Raw genomic sequence first — 19,795 nt, forward strand, 5'->3', positions numbered from 1 at the left:
AGTTCCATGGGCCTTTTTCTAGGGATCATTGAAGTAGGTGATACTTTCAGAAAAGCAGAGTTTTCTGTTCTTTAAAGTTTGCCATATGGGCAGGATTCTCACTCCTGGAAAGCAAGTATTTTGATGCATGCTTCAAAAGAACAGCAACAAAGAAAACTGCAGGCAACAGAAAGAACTAGATCAATGCCAACAATTGGATTAAAGCTTCTTTTGTTTGTTCATATGTTTTTAACTAACTAAGGGGTAAGACATCTGCCCAAACTCACCACACTTAACATTTAGGTATCCTGTAGGATGCAGCTGTAATAATTCCCCTAAATTACTCACCTGTGGGGACTAATCAGGAACCTCCAGTTCCAAAAGCATGAGCTCTACTATTTGAGATAAGGGACATGACTCATTAGAACTCTTAATGTTACTATTGCATCAGAGCTATACTGGGTCTAGGTACTGAAGAACTATACTATACTGTTACCATAGGTTACACATCCAAGAAACAAGAATTTCAATGTTATCAATATCAAATAAGGAGCCACCACAAATGAAACAAGACTGAGTTGGAAAATTTGAGACTCTGTACTCTACAAACGGGTTCCGAAGGACTCAGATTCCAAAGCATAATTCCAAATGCTGAATAATGAATACAGAAGGCAGAAATAGTAAATTGCAGAAGAGACCAAAGAAGCAGCAGAGCCTTCTTTCCATTAAAAATATCCTGAGCAAGAACAATGTTCAGCTGACCAAAGGAACAGAAGTTGGTTGCGCAAGAATTTTCAGTATAAAGTAGGCGTTTGTTTATTTTCAAAAGCACTACACATGTAGTATTTAACTAGTTGTTTTAATTTTAGTTACTCTCAAGATTTATAAGTCAGATGGCAGTGATTTGACAAAACTCAACTCCCATTAAAAAAAAAAAAACCAAACCAATACACCACACACACAGTAGATGGGAAACTACTCAGAAAACAAGAAGAATGAAAGACAGGAGTTAGGCAGAAGTTTTGTATTATGGGGTGGAGAGAGAGAGGAATGGAAGAACTACAATAAAAAAAACCACACAAGACAATGTATTTATCCCAAACAGCCGTGAAGTTAGTTCACAGAAACTTAGTCTAAAAATTTAGATGTACCTTAAAGATTTCTCAACCACCTGGGTACGAAAAACTTCTTCTTGGTCCAAGTTTATGGTACAGAAACAGTCTCTCATTTTATTGGGTCCAGAGTATGGCACTAGATTTTTGGCTTCACCTGGTAATAAACAATGAAGAAATTTTAAACAAAAAACCCCACAAAAAATAAGGTTACCTGCCACTAAAATCTTAGGTATTGTCAAACACATAAATTACTTGTATATCTAGTCATTTACACATTTATATAGTATTTTTCATCCGAAATGATCGCAAGGTATTATACGCAAAGGAATTACTTCACCCACTACTGTAATGGAGTCACTTCTGGATGGCATGAGGCAGCTGTTTACCAGTACACAGTAAAGCAGTTTTATTACAAGGACTTAATATACCATACATAATCAAAGCTTATGGGGAAATTGATATAAAGAAGCCTATCAGTCATTCCCTACTCTTGGAAAAATTGCCATAGATATTTAATCACAAGTAGCCAAGACTTCTTGTATTTTATCCAGAAGTAAACTACCCGAAAAGCAAACTACACTAAAGAAATGCTTCACTACTAACTCAGAAAAATGATAACACTGATTCATTAACACCACTTCCTGCAACATCTGCACTTTTTCTAGAGATGTCGTATGCAATGATTTGGCTGCAAGTCATAAGATGAATATACAATTTGGCTGAAATGTTGATTTTTTTTTTTTTTTTTTTTTTTTTTTTAAAACACACACGCACTCTCTCTCCCCCCCTGCCCAGTCCATTACAGAAAATCTTAATCACTGAAGCTCCAGTTGGTATGCAACCATGAACTATTTTTATTTAACAGTATCAATGTATTCTCAGTAAGAAAGAATAGAATTTATTTTCCTAGCCATTGGGGGACAAAAATAATACCTTACTGATAGAGGGCAATAGAAAGAGGAGCAAGTAGCTTGGAAAGCCAATAAAGGACAGGATTAATGGTGTCAAAAGGCTGAAGAATGTGAGTAAAAGCTCTTGTATTTGACTGGGAATATGTCATTCAAGATTTCAGTGACAGCAATTTCAGAGAAGTGGAGAAGTCATAAAAGACTCTGATTTCTGTCAATTCTCCTTATGGCTAACTGGCTTGGTTTCAGCATGGTCTATTTGTTGCTGGGTGTCTTGTCTCCATCTTGGTGCTGAAACTGAGAAGTAGATTCCCCCCTCCCCCGCTCCAGTACTGGTTGTCACTTTCTCCCATACAATAAAATTCTTCACATCCAAATATATATCCAAAACCTATAAATTAATTAGATTAATTTTCCTATAGACTTGGAAGTAAGATGAATAGAATTTACATCATCTATTTTAAAAATCCTTGAGATACATGGACCTAATCACAGTAGTGACTGTAAGTGAAATTGCTTACCTAGATAGGGAGGGCCGGAAGATTTTGTAAAGGCTGTTGCTGGTCTTAATCCAGCTGCAAGTGGACAAAATGTCCACCTCCTAAAAGGCCACAACTGGCAGTCTCAGCAGTGATAACTAAATAGTAATGGAAAGTGATCTCTCCAAGTTGGGATTCAAAATCATTAGTGGGGAAGCACATACCATCACTGCTCTAACTGTTCTGTAGTTAAAGACCTCTGTCCCTAGGAATGTCAGTGACTGCTACATTGACTTCTTAAAGAAAAAAAGAAAAAAAAAAAAGGCAGATATGTCCCTTAACCCAACCCACCACACAGAGAAGTGTTAAGGAGTTATAAGTTTTATTAAAACCCAAAAAAGTAAAAACCAAAAATACAAGGTTAGAGTCAACTGATGTTATGGAAAGCCCTAGCAAGAAACATTAGTGACAAAATGTCACTTATTATATGGTGTCAAAACTAGTATTTGTTTGAGAGGAAGAAAAATTCTACGAAATTCCAGCTAGTAATCCCTGCAGTGCCTCTACTGAAATGTGATATAATTTTTAATGTAGTTTCCAATAAACATGCATGAGTAGACCAGTTAGAATATGCAGGTCATCCTAATTACCAATAAAAACTGTATATAAACACCATATAATCTAAATATGCCACTTTTACAGAAAAAAAATACATTTTGAAAATTATGGACCTATATTATAGTTTTAGCACTATTTTTGCTCCCCCCCCCCCTTTTTTTAAAAAACAGTTTGAAATTGCTTGGCATTTTAGAGCATTAGATGTAGCTTTGCTAGAGGTAGATAAACGGGCAGAGGGCATGCAAAGGTATGTGATACATGTGATTCATCACACAGCTAGCACAACTACTCCATTTATGGCAGTGATGTCTATCCATGCCTGTGAGGTATGTGTACATATATCTATGAAGGAATAAAATCAAGATATGTATGAAAAACCTATTTTAAATAATTTTAGTGGTTTTTAAGATGTATTATTTTCTTCTCTCTGCAAGGTTCATACAGTTACTCATAGTAATGAAAACAGTCTGGTTTTACAGTTAGGAGAGGGCAGATAAAAGGGGGGGAGTGGGTTTTTTTGTTTTTTTTTTTAGTTAACATTCCTAAATTGTGTAGTGAATACAGCATACATGATGTAGTATATAGGTTTTACTGGTATTCATTGGGATGACTAGCACAACTACACTTGTGAGTAACAAAGTGACCTCAAACTCAAAGAATAAAACTTTCATTACCACCACTATATGCACATCCCTTACCCCCAAATATCCCACAGATATCCAAACAGTACTTCAGAACCATTTTGTTTCACTTCTTAAAGCAGCACTTTTAGAAGTGTGGGCTGCATCTGTCTGGGAGCATGAGAAAGACTAACTGGGGTACAGTGCAAGGGGATCTCAATTATTTGCCTTAGCAACATAGGGATTGCCACACCGGATCAGATCCATAGTCAATCTAGATTAGTATACTGTCTCACTCAGTGGCAAGCATCAGATGCTTCACAGCAAAGTGCAAGAAATCCTGTAGTAGGCAAATGTAGGATAATCTCCCCTAATAAAGGGCTCATCCTAATCCCTTTTAATTATTGGATTGTCTTAAACATAGAAGCATGAGGTTTAACATCCCTTCCAAGCATTTTCTTAGCAGTAACTGTTATAACTCTGAATATTTTCATTATCCATGTAAAGTGTCCAATCCATCCATGAATCTTACTAAGTTTTTGCCTCAACTTCACAACTTTCATCTTTAAAAAAAAAAAAAAAAAAAAGTCTCAGCTTTTCTTAAAGAGTCTCTTGTTGTTATATTTGCAAAAGTCACCCCCAGAACCTCCCCCCAACTTCAAAATGTGAAGACAGCACAACCAATGCGGAGCTCGTCAATGCACGCAATTTAGGATGGGAGTGACAGTCCTTAAAAAGTTAACTTGGCTACCTATTTTATTGCTTAAAATATGTAAGGAGGGAAAGCATCATATTTATGAACATCCACATCAGCATTTCCCAAGGAGCAAAGAATTAGCTTTTGGAGATGGATGGGATCAGAAGATGTGAGATGTACCAGTTAAGATGGGTAGATCTTTAAGATAACATGATGAGGCTTCTATGGGCAGAGGATGCAATTATTTTTCTGAAGGAAGGCTTTCAAAAAAGTTCGGGATATGCTGAGCTGAAGCATGGTTCCATGCTGAAAAGTGATAATGTAAATATGTCTCATTTGATTTTACATTCAAAATGCTAAAAATCATAATACAAACTGTGAAAGAAACAAAAATGACCCAAACAGTGAAAAATAAAATGCATAAGAACAACATTTTATTTATTTTGACTTAACTAAATTTCAGTCAGTCAGGTTGGCCTAGTGACTGAAACTGTTGAGGACACTGATTATCAATTTGTGTGCCATACCTGCTTTTCTGGTTAATTTAGATTAGTGTGAAATATATCACTCACTTTGATCAAATCAGTTCTTCAGCCCTTGTACAGACTGCACCGATCACAACACGTAGACCCATAGACTAGAAGGTCAGAAGGGACCATTATGATCATCTAGTCGGACCTCCTGCACAAAAACCGACCACAAAATTTCACCCACCAACTCCTGTAATAGACCCCAGCCTAATAAAGATTTAAAGACTTCAAGGTACAGAGAATCCACCAGCAAGTGACCCATGGCCAATGCATGTCTTCCATTCTTCTCTTATCCTGGCCTTCCTTCTTCATGTGTGGCCAGGCCTTTTCACAAAAAAAACCATCAAAAAAACAAAACAAAAACCTTCCTCTCTCTTTAGAGGTCGGCCAAGTGGTTGTTTCAGTTCCCGTGGGTACCACTCAGCGACAGCTGCACTCCATCAGTTGTCAGTGAGCCTATCTATATGCCCAACCCATCGTATTTTATTATACCTGCTTTCAACCACATCCTGCATGCTAAACACATTATTGGGGATTTGGTCGCAGATTGAAGTCCCCAGAATTCTTCTTTCCATCAGCCTCTCTGTGATGGACAATTGTTGCTCTTCTATCTTTGTCAACGCACATATTTTGCTGCCGTACAACACTGCTGGAAGTACTGCTGATTTGAAGAGGTTGGCGTGTGTTGCCTTATTGATTTTTCCTTGGAGAACATCCTTGATAGTATTAAATATGCGCTAACCGGCTTTCTTTGCGAGAGTTCGCCTTCCTGATCATGGCGCATATTAATATATTGGCCCAAATAAATGTATTGTTCAATTTTTTCTATTTGTTTTCCCTTAACTGTTATTTGGGCTTTTGGCAGGGCATCAGATGGCATAAATTTCGTTTTGGAGCAGTTCATTTTCAGTCCAACTCAGCTGCTTTTTGCATTGAGTTCTTGAAGGATTTTCTGTAGTTTGATAGTGTATTTTGCAATCAAACACAATATCATCTGCAAATCTAAAGATAATTTAACAGCTCTTTGCTGACGTTGATTCTACTCTTCCAGTTCAACTGCCTCATTACCATTTTGAGGCAGGCAGAGAAGAATTTCAATGAAACTGTCTCCTTGCTTCACACTTTTTTAAATTGGGATGCAGAGCAGAGTGTCAAACTGATTTATGTCCATAGTGCAGTCAGCTTGCTTCCTTTAGTAATTTGATGTAATTTGTGTCGATGCCCTGTTCTGCAAAAGCTTTCAGCACTTCACTGATCTCAACGCTGTCAAACACTTCTTCATAGTCAATGAAGGGTATGCATAAAGGGAATTCGTATTCCCTTGAACACTCCAATAGCTGGTTTATAGTGAAGACATGGTTCATTGTGCTAAAAATCCTTCGAAAAACCTGCCTGTTCTCTCGGCTACTGCTCGTCTAGACTCAGAGTTGATTTGTTATTGTTTTAGTGAATGGCTTGTAGACATGTCAGAACAGGCATATTGGATAATAGTTCTTTAGATCTTCACTGTTGCCCTTCTTGTGCAGCAAAATGATGTTACCATATAGCTGGAAGGAGTCTATCTTTTGCATGTCCAAGTAGAGACTAAACCTCTGAGCAAGGATTTCCCAGAGATCTTGGCCTCCAGTTCTTATTTTGGTTGTCAACTTTTCTTTTCCTGGAGCTTTTCCTTCCTTCATTTGGTAAACTGCATGTCCAACGTCACTGTCAAGGACTGGGAGTACGCTCTCATTTGTCTGTTGAAGTGTTGGTAATGGGACATCTATTTGGGATGCAAACAGTTCAGTCTAAAAAAAAGAAAATATTTGCAGACCGCTTCCATCTCAGTTCCATCTATTCTGTCCTTGTACTTCAACGTCGTTGTCAACCTGTACAGCGTCAACTCCTGATTGCATTTTTTGAGGCTTCTGCAATCTCCAGCCATCTTTAAGAGCCCTTCATTTTGGTACTTCTTGAAGTCCTCCTTTAGTTGTCTTCTTATCAGCTTACAGAGAAGGGAGTACTTGAGTTTGTCACCATCATTTCACTTCATAGTCCTCCACTTCTCTAGCAAGTTCCTTGTTTCCTCTGAGATTCTTCCCTTCACTCTTTTTAGTCTTCCTTTCTTAGTTGATTTAATGCACTGCCTCAGCTTATCAGCAAAGTTTTTATAGTTCTCACTGGAGCTATCTGTGAGACTCTAGTCTTCCTTGGAATTGTTCACTTTCAAGATCACTGCATTGAATATTTTCAGCCACTGTCTCTGATTTGTCATATGTGGCGTTTTCTTCTCCATCTTTTTGTTGAAGCTAAGCCTCGCTCTAAGCAAGCAAGCAAGCAATGGTCACTCCTGGGGTTAAATAATGGCACTACAGACATGTCTTGTACAATGCATTGCTTATTGATTATAATATAGTCGAGCTCATTCTTCACATTTGGCTTGATCCACATATACCTCCTCTTGGCCTTCTTCTTAAACCAGATGTTGCCAATGAACATTTTTTCTTTTCCACCAAAGTTCCCAGTCACTCTTCTCATGGATTCTGTTTACCTATGCCATATCGTCCAGTGAACTTTTCACTCTCTTTCTTTCCCTCTCCTGACTGTGCTGATGAAATCTCCCATTGCAATCGTATATGTGGATTTTTGAGGAAGGATTTCCTTAAGGTGTCAGACTGCTAACCCAGGGAGGGGACAGTTGTCCTTCTTGCGGTTGGGTACCAATTAAGGAGGTAAAAATATGCCACTGACAGCACAGCCAGCAGATGGCAGAAGAAATGGCTAAAACAACATGTTCTATGGCGATAGTGCAATCGACAAAAGGTTGCTAAGAATCTCAGGGACTAGGCCACTAGAAAGAAAAAGGACTGCCCTCACAGTGTGTACTTACAACTGCAGGACATTGACGAGGGACCGCTAGATCAACCGTTTAATGGAGGGGAAGGCAAGGATAGTATGCAATGTCAGGAGAAGGCGTGAGGACTGCTGGAGGAATCAAGTTTTATTGTCAACAAGGAATGGTCTTCAAAAATTATCTCCTGCAAGTTTAAGTCATCATGCACTCACATGCTACACCTCCAACTGAACAAGAACAGCACCCTCAACATTATCCCGATCTATGCTACCACAAGCACAAGTAAAGATGATATGGAAGAATTCTATCAATACAACACTAAAATAATTAATATCAAAATAAAGTTGTGCCCAAACCTGCCCTCCATTGCTTTTCAAAATAAAGTGTAATTTTATAAAATATATTATTCTCAGGAATTGAAACTTGTTTCATTGCCACAAAGGTGGCTTGTTTTAAATCAAGGTGATTAAATCACAAATTTTATTAATGATTTAAATCCTCAATTTTAATCTTGTTTTGATTTGTACTTTTAAATTATTTTCTTAAATAAAGCTTAATTCTTATTCATTGGTAACCATTAAAATGTGTTGATTTGCAACTAAATACACGACCACACTTTTATTTAGATTCTTAAGATTGTAAAAAATTAACACATATAAGTAATTACATTTTTCATTATGCTGGAAAATAGTGAATCACATTTATGTAATAGATATTTAATTTTTTATTCATAATTTGTGTCAAATTACATTTGGATGGAAACTGTTCTTCAATTAAAATGCACAAACAGTATTTAAAAAAAATTAAGGTAATTTTATTTAATTGATACATATGTTAGATGCTTAAGAAAGTAACTATGTCTGGATAAACTATTTAAAATTAACTAATTTAACAAACAAAAGAAGTATTCTCTGCTGTTTAGTGAATTGAACTGATAGTTTCTAGTCACCATGTGCTTCAAGATTTTAGAATTAGTAGTTTCTTCCTCACATACCTAATTTTTATTCACAGATTGGAATTGTTTTCCTGCTTTTCCAATTCCCAATGAGTTTCTCAACTTTGAGCAAATTACTCATTGAGCTAGCTGAACAAATTGAAATGAAGAAAATATTCCCTCTATACCTGCAGAAAAGGCTATTGCTGCCAAAATCTGGTTTAGCATTTTAAGTTTTAGCATTTATCTCTGATTCCAGATGGTTTCACCAGTTGAGTAGCTAGTTTCTTTAAAACTTTGGCAGCAAATACATAGTGGTTGAATTTTTTTAAATGTAATTTAAAATAGTTTAATAGGTTGTAGTTAGACTATATTTATAACAAATCTGAAATTATGACAACTTTAGTTTATTCTTAAAAATATACTTTAAATAAACATTTCCCTAAAAAAAAAAAAAACCCCCACCAAAAAAAAAATTTTATTCAGCCTGATTGCCAATCAAGTTTTCAGTTCTGTGAAAATATTGACTATAAAAAGATCCAAATTAATTATTATGCTATAAGGGGCTTACATTTTGGACGAAAAGCAGTATTGGGTTTTGCTCCTATACACAGTACTTAAAGTTTTCCCACTTCATAATGTATTTTTATATAAAACAGAATAAATTAAAAGAAGAGGGAAAGCCTGAATACTGATCAAGCAACAACTTAATTTTTTAACATTTAAAATTAAAATTCCCCATACTAGTGTCATGTTGCAAGAGTTAGTATCAGCCTTATGACAAAGTACCAGAAAGAACAGTCTAACACCTATAAGATTCCAGGATTGTCATTCTGTGTATCACTCTGAAGCCTAAAATGTTTGTAGTCAGTAAGACGAGGTGGGTGAGGTAATACCTTTTATTGGACCAACTTCTGTTGGTAAGAGACAAGCTTTAGAACTTACATAAAGCTCTTCTTCTGAAGTTGCTCCAATAAAATACATTACCTCACACACCTTTTCTCTCTAATATCTTGGGACCAACATGGCTAAGAAACACGACTATATATGCAGAGTCAGTGTGAAGCAATGGAAAAGCTACAAGCATGGTTGAGAGCTCTTTTTGTTCAATCACCAGGTTGAATCATTATTTGGTTTCCTGGTCTGATACCATCCAATTTTTTTACTTTTTCAGCCATTCTGACTTTATGATCATACTCATGACATACACAGCTACAGTAAGGTATGCATCTATGCCATGCCAAGAGTCCTAGACCACTGTGGTATCAGAAGTAACACAATAGATCATCACCCTTACTTTTCAGCTAGTTTGCATGCAACAATTTCATTGGTTACTAGAGGGAGACTCCACAGACAGTGGATTATTTGGTCCAACTTCCACAGGTCTTGGAAACCACCCACCAACATCACAACCAGTTCACAAAATAACTTCAAAAACACACAGCCCCTCACAACCCCACACACCCTTCATTTGCCACCCACACAAATCAATGCAAATGTTATGGTATTATGTTTCTGTCTGTGTTACTCTGAAACTTGGAATGTCTATTAAGTCAGTATGAAGTGATGAAAACAGCTACAGGCACGGTTGGGAGTTTTTTGTCTAAAATAACACCCGGTTCAACCATGGGCACTGCAGGAATTAGATGGAATGATAGAGTCCAAAGCTCTGGTCAAGTGTCACTGCCACAGAACGTGGGACAGCTACATGGGGTAAAGAGGTGACTGACTCCAACCAGATGGCAGCTCTAGGCACAAACCTGTTAAATGCAGATATTGCAGCAAAACAACTAACAAGTCCTACTCCACACCTTCTGAGTAGAGCCCTACCAGATTCACGGTCATGAAAAATGCAACACAGACCATGAAATCTGGCCTTTTGTGTACTTTTACCCTATACTATAGGGATTTCCCACAGGAGACCAGCATTTTTCAACTGGGGATCCCGACCTAAAAAAGGAGTCACAGCAGGACACAAGGCTATTGTAGGGAGGTCACAGTACTGCCACCCATACTTCTGTGCTGTCTTCAGAACTGGGTGACCAGACAGCGGCGGCTGTTGGCTGGGTGCCCAGCTCTGAAGGCACCACCCCACCACAGAAGTAAGGGGAGGCAATACCGACCCTTTTTTCAGTCAGGACCCACAGGGTCACAACACTGAAATGTCAGATGTAAATATCTGAAGCTGTTAAATTTACAATTTAAAAATCCTATGACTGTAAAATTGACCAAAATGGACTGTGGATTTGGTAGGGCCCTACTTATGAGCCATCTTAACTAAGCAGAATGATGGAATCCTTTTATCAAGTGACATGCATTTGCAATGGATCTGGAAGAGGAAGATGAGTAACATACAGCTCCTTTTCTGGAACTATTAATGAGTAAGACACACTTGAATTATAAAATTTCAATCTGTTTCATGCAGCAAAAAAAGTATTGTGGGTAACAAATACATTCAATGCATGCTTCCTCTGAAAATGGCAGCCTGAACAAGAGATTTAAATGAATTAACATTTAAACTAACAACTTTTATTCCAAAGAATACAAAAGCACAGAACTAACCATACAGGAACAAACTACACCCACTCTTGAAATGCAGCCTCTTCTGAGGTAACCCAGTGACCCAGGCCTCAGCCAGTCTGTGGCTACAGTGAAAACAGGTACACGCAAGCCAACACAAGGGAGATAGACGAATAGCTTAAATTTTAAGGTTTCCTGTCTAATTTCTCGGTTTTTCCTTTATAATGTAAATAACAGAGTAATATAATATAAAATAACATTCAGTACTTGCTTAGGGAAACAAACTGTGAATTATCACCACAACACCACACTGTGTCACCTCAAGAGGGAATCAACTCCTCCTCTCCCTCACTGCAAAATCCAGCTTCACTGTGGGGCCTACTTCCGTTCCCTTGTGCACTCACGCATTCGGGCAGAGTTCCTTTGGGCGGCGTCCGCCGGCGTCTGCTGGCTTCCTTGACACCTTCTGGGAGCAGTGGGTGCTGTCCAGGGTTCTCTGCTCGGTGTCCCATTCTGGTTTTCTTCATTTGTCCCTGTAACCCCCACACCCCTTCCTGGTCTTTCATCCGTTGTCCCCTGTACTCAGTAACTCCTCTCCTTAGGCTGGGGGAGGGGCCTTTAGCAGTTCACTCCCTGGTTTACAAATAGATAGATCCAGTAACCACACGAAACACAGAGAAATTTGTTATCTACAGCCAGGCTGTCAGATGCCACAGATTATGATCTCAGGAGAAAGTCCAGGATATACACCTTAACACTGCTTTCACCAAACAAGGACACTCCATCAGAAAAGTAGGTCACATCATGGAACAGGCCACCCAAATACCTCAACAGAACTTGCTTCATTACAGAAATAAAACCCCCTTTAATCACACATCCTTAGTTGTCAGCTACCACCCCACACTGAAACCCATATGGGATATCAAACCATTACAACCCATACTCAAAGAGGATCCTAAACAAAATCTTTCCTGAACCCCCTCTTCTGGCCTTCAAAAAAATCCCCAACTTCTCCAAATTCTATGGGGAGCTTGCTTCTGATGATGACCAGGAGACAGCAACTCAAAGTGGCACCAGATACTGCCTGAACAACAGATACAAAACCTGCAGACATATCTCCACTTCTACAATCATCAACACTCCGCCCAACACATCTTTCAAGATCCCTGGGTCCTATACATGCCTATCACAACTTATGGTATACCTCTTCCAGTGCACTAAATGCCCCAATAACAATCATGTGGGGGAAATCAGACAATCACCACACTCTCGAATGAGCTCACACAGGAAAATGATAAAAAGACAAAGACACCTAATCACCTGGGGTTGAACACTTTTCACAAAGCAATCACTCTATATCTGACCTACCAGTTCCTCAGCCTCAAAAGAACCCTACAGAACACTTTCAAAAAGTCTAGCCTGAAAACTTAAATTCATTACTCTGGTAAATATCAAAAGCCATGGACTGAACTGGGACACTGTATTTATGGCTTATTACAACAATCTGTAACCCACTAACCCTCTCCCATTTTTTGTCCTATGACTGCATAGGTGTTCATGGGTCACTCTATCTTGAATGGTCCCTATGTCTACTAACATCAGATAGTACTAGACTGTAATCACGATGTGCTGATTTTTTATAGACATAAATTAACTCAGGTAATAACTTCAGCCAGTCTGCTCTCTGTTCCTGCTGCAGACTGCAAATCATTCCAATTATAGCCCCATTAATTTTTTTTTCCACACATTTGTCTGAGGGTAATGTGCTATTGTTCTCATTTTATAACTGCCATGAAGTACCAAACTACTCACCACACAAAGGGCCAGCTTCCCCCAGGACACAACTGACTTCCTTCACAAACTGCACAATATTAACTATCTCCTTCAGAACACAGTCCTCGCCACCATGGATGTCACTTTCCTATACACCAACATACCTTACAGTGACCGCATAGCTGCCTGCCTCAAATATTTACAAGACACTGGACAACCCTCAGATATCCACCAGAAACACATCACCAAACTCATCCATTTTATCCTCACCCACAACAATCTTACATTCAACAAATACTTTGTCCAAACCATGGGTTACTAGGCCAACCACGGAATACTGAGATAGCTCCCCAATACATCAACCTCTTCATAGGCCATCTTGAAAAATTTCTCGACAAATGCACCATGAAACCAATTATATACCTGAAATACACTGATGATATTTTCCTCCTCTGGATAGACTGCTTAAACTCCCTCAGATATCCATCACAACTTCAACCACCACCCACCCTCCCACCCATTAAATTCTCTCTGGAATACTTCTACACCAGTACTAATCCTTTTTTCCACCATGAAAACACTTTTTGCCATTATTGTGACATCTCCTTTACCCAAACAGGTTTCTGTAAAGCAATAAAACGTTGACTCTGTAGACAAACTTTTGTTTTACAAATTAGAATAGTTTCAGTGTTTGGGTGCTGCTTGATAGGATGCAGATCGTCTATTCTCACTTACCCCATACTCACTGGCAAAATTTTGATAACTTTTTATATGTCTAATGGTATTCTGCAAGACTTCCTTGTTTTGACAGGGAAAGGGCTAAGCCTGATCCTTTAATACTTGCAACCACTCCATGTAACAATGTTGCAGTAGATTCATACTAATTATTACTGGGGGTAAACTATCACTTTTGACCATGCTACCAAAAAACCTAATCTGATATTTGCTAGTTCCAATATCAGTTTCCATATAGCCAACGCATGGGATAGCCAAACGATTTCCTGCTACCAATTTCACCGTGTTCTTGCTAGTCAACAACTAATTGTGAGTCCAATGTTTTCTAAAACATTGGCTGTGTAAGGTGATAACTAGCGATCCAGTACCCAGCAAGGCCCACATTTCTATCCCATTATTCTTAACTAATGCAGTCGGGCACCTCCCCATAGCAATAACCTGCCCTTTATGCCATTCAGGTCTAGTCTCTGTCTCTCTGTGATGTGAAATATTTGTTCTACAGTCCCTTTTGCATTTTCTGGCTATCTCCGACCACACTTCACTTTTAGTTGCACCCTCTAATTGCCCCAGGAGAGCCACTATTTTCTGTCTTTCCAGCAGCTCAGGCAATCTGAACATTGAGTGAGGCATTGTCTTGTATTCCACAATAGTCTTCTCCAGAAAATCTAGGCAATAAGGGTGCTCCAAAGAAATATGGCATGGTTAGGGGTGTCTGAGTGGCAGTCCCCCCCAATAACCTTCACCTGGCATTATCCCCTGACTAACTCATGTTGTTCTAAGATGGTCATCTTGTTTTGAACTCCTCCCATTTGCTCATGATGCCTACTGCAGTGACCCAAGCCTCAACTAGGCTCTACCTACTGGGAAGAGAAGCAGATGCAAGCCAACATAATGGAGATTTCCTTTTAAAAAGTTTAAGGTTAAACCCAGACATTTAGATGGAACAATGTAATGTAAATAATAGAGTAATATAAATAAACATCCAGTACTCACTTAGGAAAATAAACTGTAAATTACCATCACAATAAAAAGTTTTTCAACACCACACTGTGTCACCCCAAGAGGGAATCAACTCTTCCTCTCCCTGGCTGCAAAATCCAGCTTCACCCCAATTATCCCACTTTCATCTCTCTCCAGCTTATGATGCTCCTTTGCTTCAACGCTGCAATGAACGCACCTCTTTCCAGCAGGCCCATCTGAGAACAGCTGGTCATGCAGAGGACTACACCAGTTGACCCAGATGCCCCAACTGTTTTCCCTCAACTTCAGCAGTCACGTGTGCTGTTGCCTCTCATGGCCTGTCTCCTTGCACAGGGCCCTTATTGATCCAGCTTCCTCAGCAAATTCTCTTTTCACCCACTCATCACTTTTCGCCCCCTTCTTCTCCAGCCACCTTTCAACTGCTCCCTTTGGATGGATTCCAAGCTCTCTCCCAGCTGCCTTCTCATCGGCTGTGTCTTCCCCAGGACAGCATTCTGTGCTCCTTTACACAGCTGCAGCAGGAGCAAGAGCCGTGGCTAGGGTAGCTACGGTAACACACAGTATTCAGCTCTCCAAAGCAAGAGTTTAAGACAAGAATACCATCTAATATTTTCAACAATAATCAGTGATTTTCACTTTTTGAATACCTAACTAGAAACACCTTAAAAGGGCCTATTTTCAGGAAGCATTCAGCATAAGTCTAGGGCGCTTTCAGGTGTGTCATGTTGGGCATCTAAGAGTTCAGGCAACCGAAATCACTTTGCATCTTTTGAAACTTTAGGGCACCATATCCAACTGAAATAAGGAGGAATTTTACATGGGTAGAAACCAGTTATCCAACTTGGAACTCAGCCAGAACACTAAAGCCAACTACTAACAGCAATATGGCAACCCTCCTAGGTTAGTCCAGCTTGTAGTGTTTTTGCCAGTTCCCCCCCAGGTAAAATAAGCTATATCAGCAAAAGTAGGTTTATGCTGACATAACTGCATCTAAACTAGGGCTTTTTTCAATATAGAAATCTCACACACACACACGTCACCCCAACCAACATTATTATACCAGCAAAAGTTTCTAGTGTAGACCTGCCAGAGTAACACCCACACTTACAAAACATGTTATGAGATCTTTAAAGACCAAAACGGGTCAGCACCCCATATCACATCTAATCTGAAAGCCAAAAGTAATTAGTTTACATAAACTTTGGTATCCCATGTAGTTTTAAAATAAATTATAGGAACCACAAATGTTTTAGGTGTAGGTTGCCAAAAGTGTTTCTTTAGGTAGTATATTAGATGACTGTGGTACAGTGGTACTTTTTCACTTCTGTGTGTGTAGTGACCATATACAGAAGTGGTAACAAAGGGAAATCAGGATAAATTGAAGTATTGGTCCCAACTCAATCTCTGCTTTATAAATTTGTATAAACTTCTTATCACTAAGTTTGAACCTTTAGTTTATATTTGTTTTATTTAGTGTATTGTTAAAATGACTAAATAAGATTTTACAGATGCTGCAATTGTAGTATTTCGAGACTTTTGAAAGTGATATTCTTAGAATTACCCTGGTCTCTCCCTATCTCTCTCTCTCCCTCTCTCAAGTGACTCAGGAGCTTAAGTCCAAATCATTTGGGTAAAATCTAAAAGGCATCTTGATATATTCCAAAATTCCTATGGAAGATGACAATGCACAACCACTTTTCAAAGTGAAATATCAGGTTTTTTAGAACCCACTCCTCCAGACTACAAAACCAGTAAGTTAGCTGTACAAATTTATATACTGAAGTTTCTATTATTTTTAGTCAAAGCTACTTTCGTAATAAAGGACCAAAACAATGTAAAACAAATAAAAAAAGTAGTCTAAAAAAGCCTGTAAAAATTAAGTCACTTTGAATTTTGAGCCAAACATAGACTTTAAAGTCAGATGGGACCATTGTGATCATCACATTGCAGGTCACAGAACCTCACCCACCCACTCCTGAAATTAACTCAGCCAGAAGTTAGGGGTGTAAGTCCTCAAATCATGGTTTAAAGACCTCAAGTTACAGAGAATTCACCATTTATATTAGTTTAAACCTAAAGACTCCAAAGTAATCCTATGAGGCTCAAGAAAACTAAATACTTAGCTATTTTTCCATTTGGCATCCTTGCAGGACTGGTAGTACCAAAGTATCACAAGAAAAGCTGTTCTTGAATTACTTCTGAACACCTTTATGTACACCTGAAATCTCAGGAAAGAAAAATACCAAAACCAAACCAAGCCCTAAGATTCTGCCTCTTGAGCATGCAAAACTAGTATTACAGAAGGATTGTTACCTCCCTCCCCAATCACACAGGGCACACACTCCTATCCTCATGACCTGCTCTTCCACTGACAAAGGTCAAATTAAAAAATTAATATCAAATTTGGGAATGCACTTGGATTCTTTTACGCAAGTTCTTTAGTCAAGGAAATACAACCACAATTATTTTTTTAAAATTATATTTTTCTTGGCTTCAATATTTGATAAACAATCTCTCAAATATTTACTGAAAAATTATCACAAATTATGTTTATGTACAAAACAAAAGCTAAGAGAAGAGGCTATCCTATATGGTGCTAACAAACCATGTAGATGCATATGATATAAAAACCTAAAGAGATAAAAAAAAAAAAAAATCAGGAATCCTCTGTAATAACAGTTCTAGCCCTCTACATACATCTTTTAAATATATACAAATCACAAGTTTTGTTAAGAGAAATTAATGTTAGTACAGTACAATATTTTCCCTGGAAAAAAAGTAATTAAATAGTTTTGCAGACTTGGATGTTATACGAAGAATTCTTCCCTAAGTTTTTGGTATTTGCATTTCACCACTTGAATTAACGCTGATAAATCCAAATATATTTATAACAGTTCCTTAATTCTACTCCATTGCCAAATTTAATTATATTGCATTTCATTCTCATAAAATATTGTATTAAAAAGATTAATTAAATGCGTGAGAAAGGAAATAAATTGGTTACATTTGAGTTATATGAATGCATTTTGATAACCCCTCAGGAAGCCACCACACATCCTGTTTCTCTTAGCTGCTTTGAAGTCCTTGTTAGTTGCATCACACATTATCTATCTCCCTTCTCTTTACCCCCCACCCACACCCAACGTTTTAAGGCAGTCATCCTTTGGTTTTCCAGGGTACTGAATTTACACATTTATAGCTATGAAGCCCTTCCTCACTCACCAAAATAAGTCAAACTCTCTTTCTCTCACCCCCACCCCACACACATATTAACACAAGTTACTGTTTCCAGAGTAGCCCTGTACCAACTTCCTGCTGCATCAATAATTTCGCAAGTTTTGCTTAACAAATAGATTCTTATGCCTAGAGTTTTTTGGAGCTGAGTTTTCGTTGGTTAGCGTAAAAAAAAAAGTACTTCACTGAAATGTTCACTCATTGCAGCATCTCAATTCCAACTGCTCAACAGCACCCTCAAATACATGTCAATCTCCTCTGCATGTGTCAGTTATGCTCCCAGTAACTAATTCTCTGCCCTCAAACAATTCCTCCCAAGAACAACTTCCACAACATGAATTGACTCTGCATGTGTCAGTCATGCTTCTCATCACCAAGTCCCTCTGAACTGCATGCAGGCCCCTTCCTCAATAACTCCCTCACTCCTACTGCCAGCTTCCTCTGCACATATCCACTCAGCTCCCTGCCTCAATACCTCCTTTGCCAATGATGCACCCATACAGCAGCCCATCCCAAAACCTAATCCACGACCTACAGACAAAAACGCCCATCACCGACTCATGCCTGCCCTACCCACGCACACCCAGAGCCCTCCCCCCATACCGAATGAACCCCAGTACCACCCCTACTCATGCCCACCGTGCCCCCCCCACGCACCCGAGCCCTCCACCCCTATCTCCCACATACCTCCGAGCCACCCCGACCCCGCATAACTGCCCGTGCTCATCTCCACCCCACACAGCTGCCCGTGCCATCACCCCCTGCCGTGACAAGTGAGCGCCTCCATTAAGACCTCCGTCTGTTGCCTGTAGCACTCTCACCCCTCGTCCTCCGGAGGGAAGGGAAAGTCGCCCACCCCGAGACGCCTCCTCTGCCCCTTGGCTGCCACCGCCGCCCCACACGCCGGGGCAGGAGCCGGCCCCGAGAGGCAGGAAGAAGAGGCGGACAGAAAGGGAAACAAGGCAGAAAGGACAGCTCCCGCACGGGGGGGGGGGGAAGCGAGGGACGGAGGGAGGCAAGTCCAGGGCGGCAGCAGCAGTGACTCAGGGCGGCAAGCCAGCACAGAAAGGCCCCTGTAGGGTCCGGGTCCGGGTCCGGCCAGCCCCGCTCTCTCACTCACAGATCTTCCCCCGCAGGTTCTGTAACACCCGGACCGCCTCGCCGCCACCGACCTCGGCCGCCATGGTGCCGCCGGCGCTGCGCAGCGCTGCGCGCTAACGAGGACGAGGAGGAGGAGGAGGAGGCGGCTCCCCCTACCCTCTCGGCCCGGTCTCTTGTACGGTGGGGAGGGGAGAGGAGAAGAACTCAGGGAGCGGCCGCCGGCCAGTGGAGGGCCCCAGCCTGGCAGCAGGCGGTACCTCATCGGACGCCCCGCCCCCTCTGCGTCTCCCATTGGACAGCAGCGCGAGATGAAAGCGCATGCGCAGTTGTTCTTTCGCCTGCTGCGTTTTTGCGGGGGGGCAGTTCTTGTGACTGTCTCTTCCAGCGGGCCGAGGAAACTCCGCCACGCTGGGCCTGCCCGTGCCAATCAGGGCAGGGCAGTAACGTAACGTCCGTGACCGCCTGCGCGCGCCGGGGCTGCTGTGCCTAAAACCCAGCGCGGGTTAGCGCCAGCGGAGCCGGGCAGCCCGCCCGCCGGCCAGTTATGGACGCAGTGGCTGAGGGTGGGCGCGCTGGGCGGGTTTGTGCCGCGGAGGCCTGGGGGCAGACGGGTTTCTAGTGGAAATGGTGGGGAAGTTTATGGGTCTGACTCCGAAATAAAAATCGGTGGTGATTTGGGCTGGGTTTTGCCTTGAGTTGGCCCCGAGGTTGCACGGTGAATGGACACCTTGTAAACAA

At 40.3% G+C, this 19,795-nt stretch overlaps 1 protein-coding gene across 5 annotated transcripts in view; it reads right to left on the bottom strand.

Annotated features, from left to right (window-relative positions):
- RASA2 (RAS p21 protein activator 2) overlaps positions 1-19,265 on the bottom strand; it is an 86,667-nt gene extending 67,402 nt beyond the window's left edge. For 3 of the 5 annotated variants that reach the window (XR_010921751.1, XM_067558106.1, XM_067558226.1), the window contains exon 1: positions 1,131-2,311. Coding sequence is in view for 4 of the 5 variants with exons in the window: in XM_067558106.1 (XP_067414207.1) it covers positions 1,131-1,339 (209 nt within the window). In the remaining variant the exon portion in view is untranslated. Of the gene's footprint in view, positions 1-1,130; positions 2,312-19,076 lie in introns of those variants that run through there. The other 2 variants (XM_067558159.1, XM_067558275.1) reach the window with 1 other exon arrangement.
- Positions 19,266-19,795: the final 530 nt, after the last annotated feature.

The sequence above is a fragment of the Emydura macquarii genome, unplaced genomic scaffold (assembly GCF_026122565.2).
Source record: "Emydura macquarii macquarii isolate MOO-44397 ecotype Brisbane River unplaced genomic scaffold, CSIRO-AGI_Emac_v2 contig_18, whole genome shotgun sequence".
NCBI classification, from domain to species: domain Eukaryota; kingdom Metazoa; phylum Chordata; order Testudines; family Chelidae; genus Emydura; species Emydura macquarii.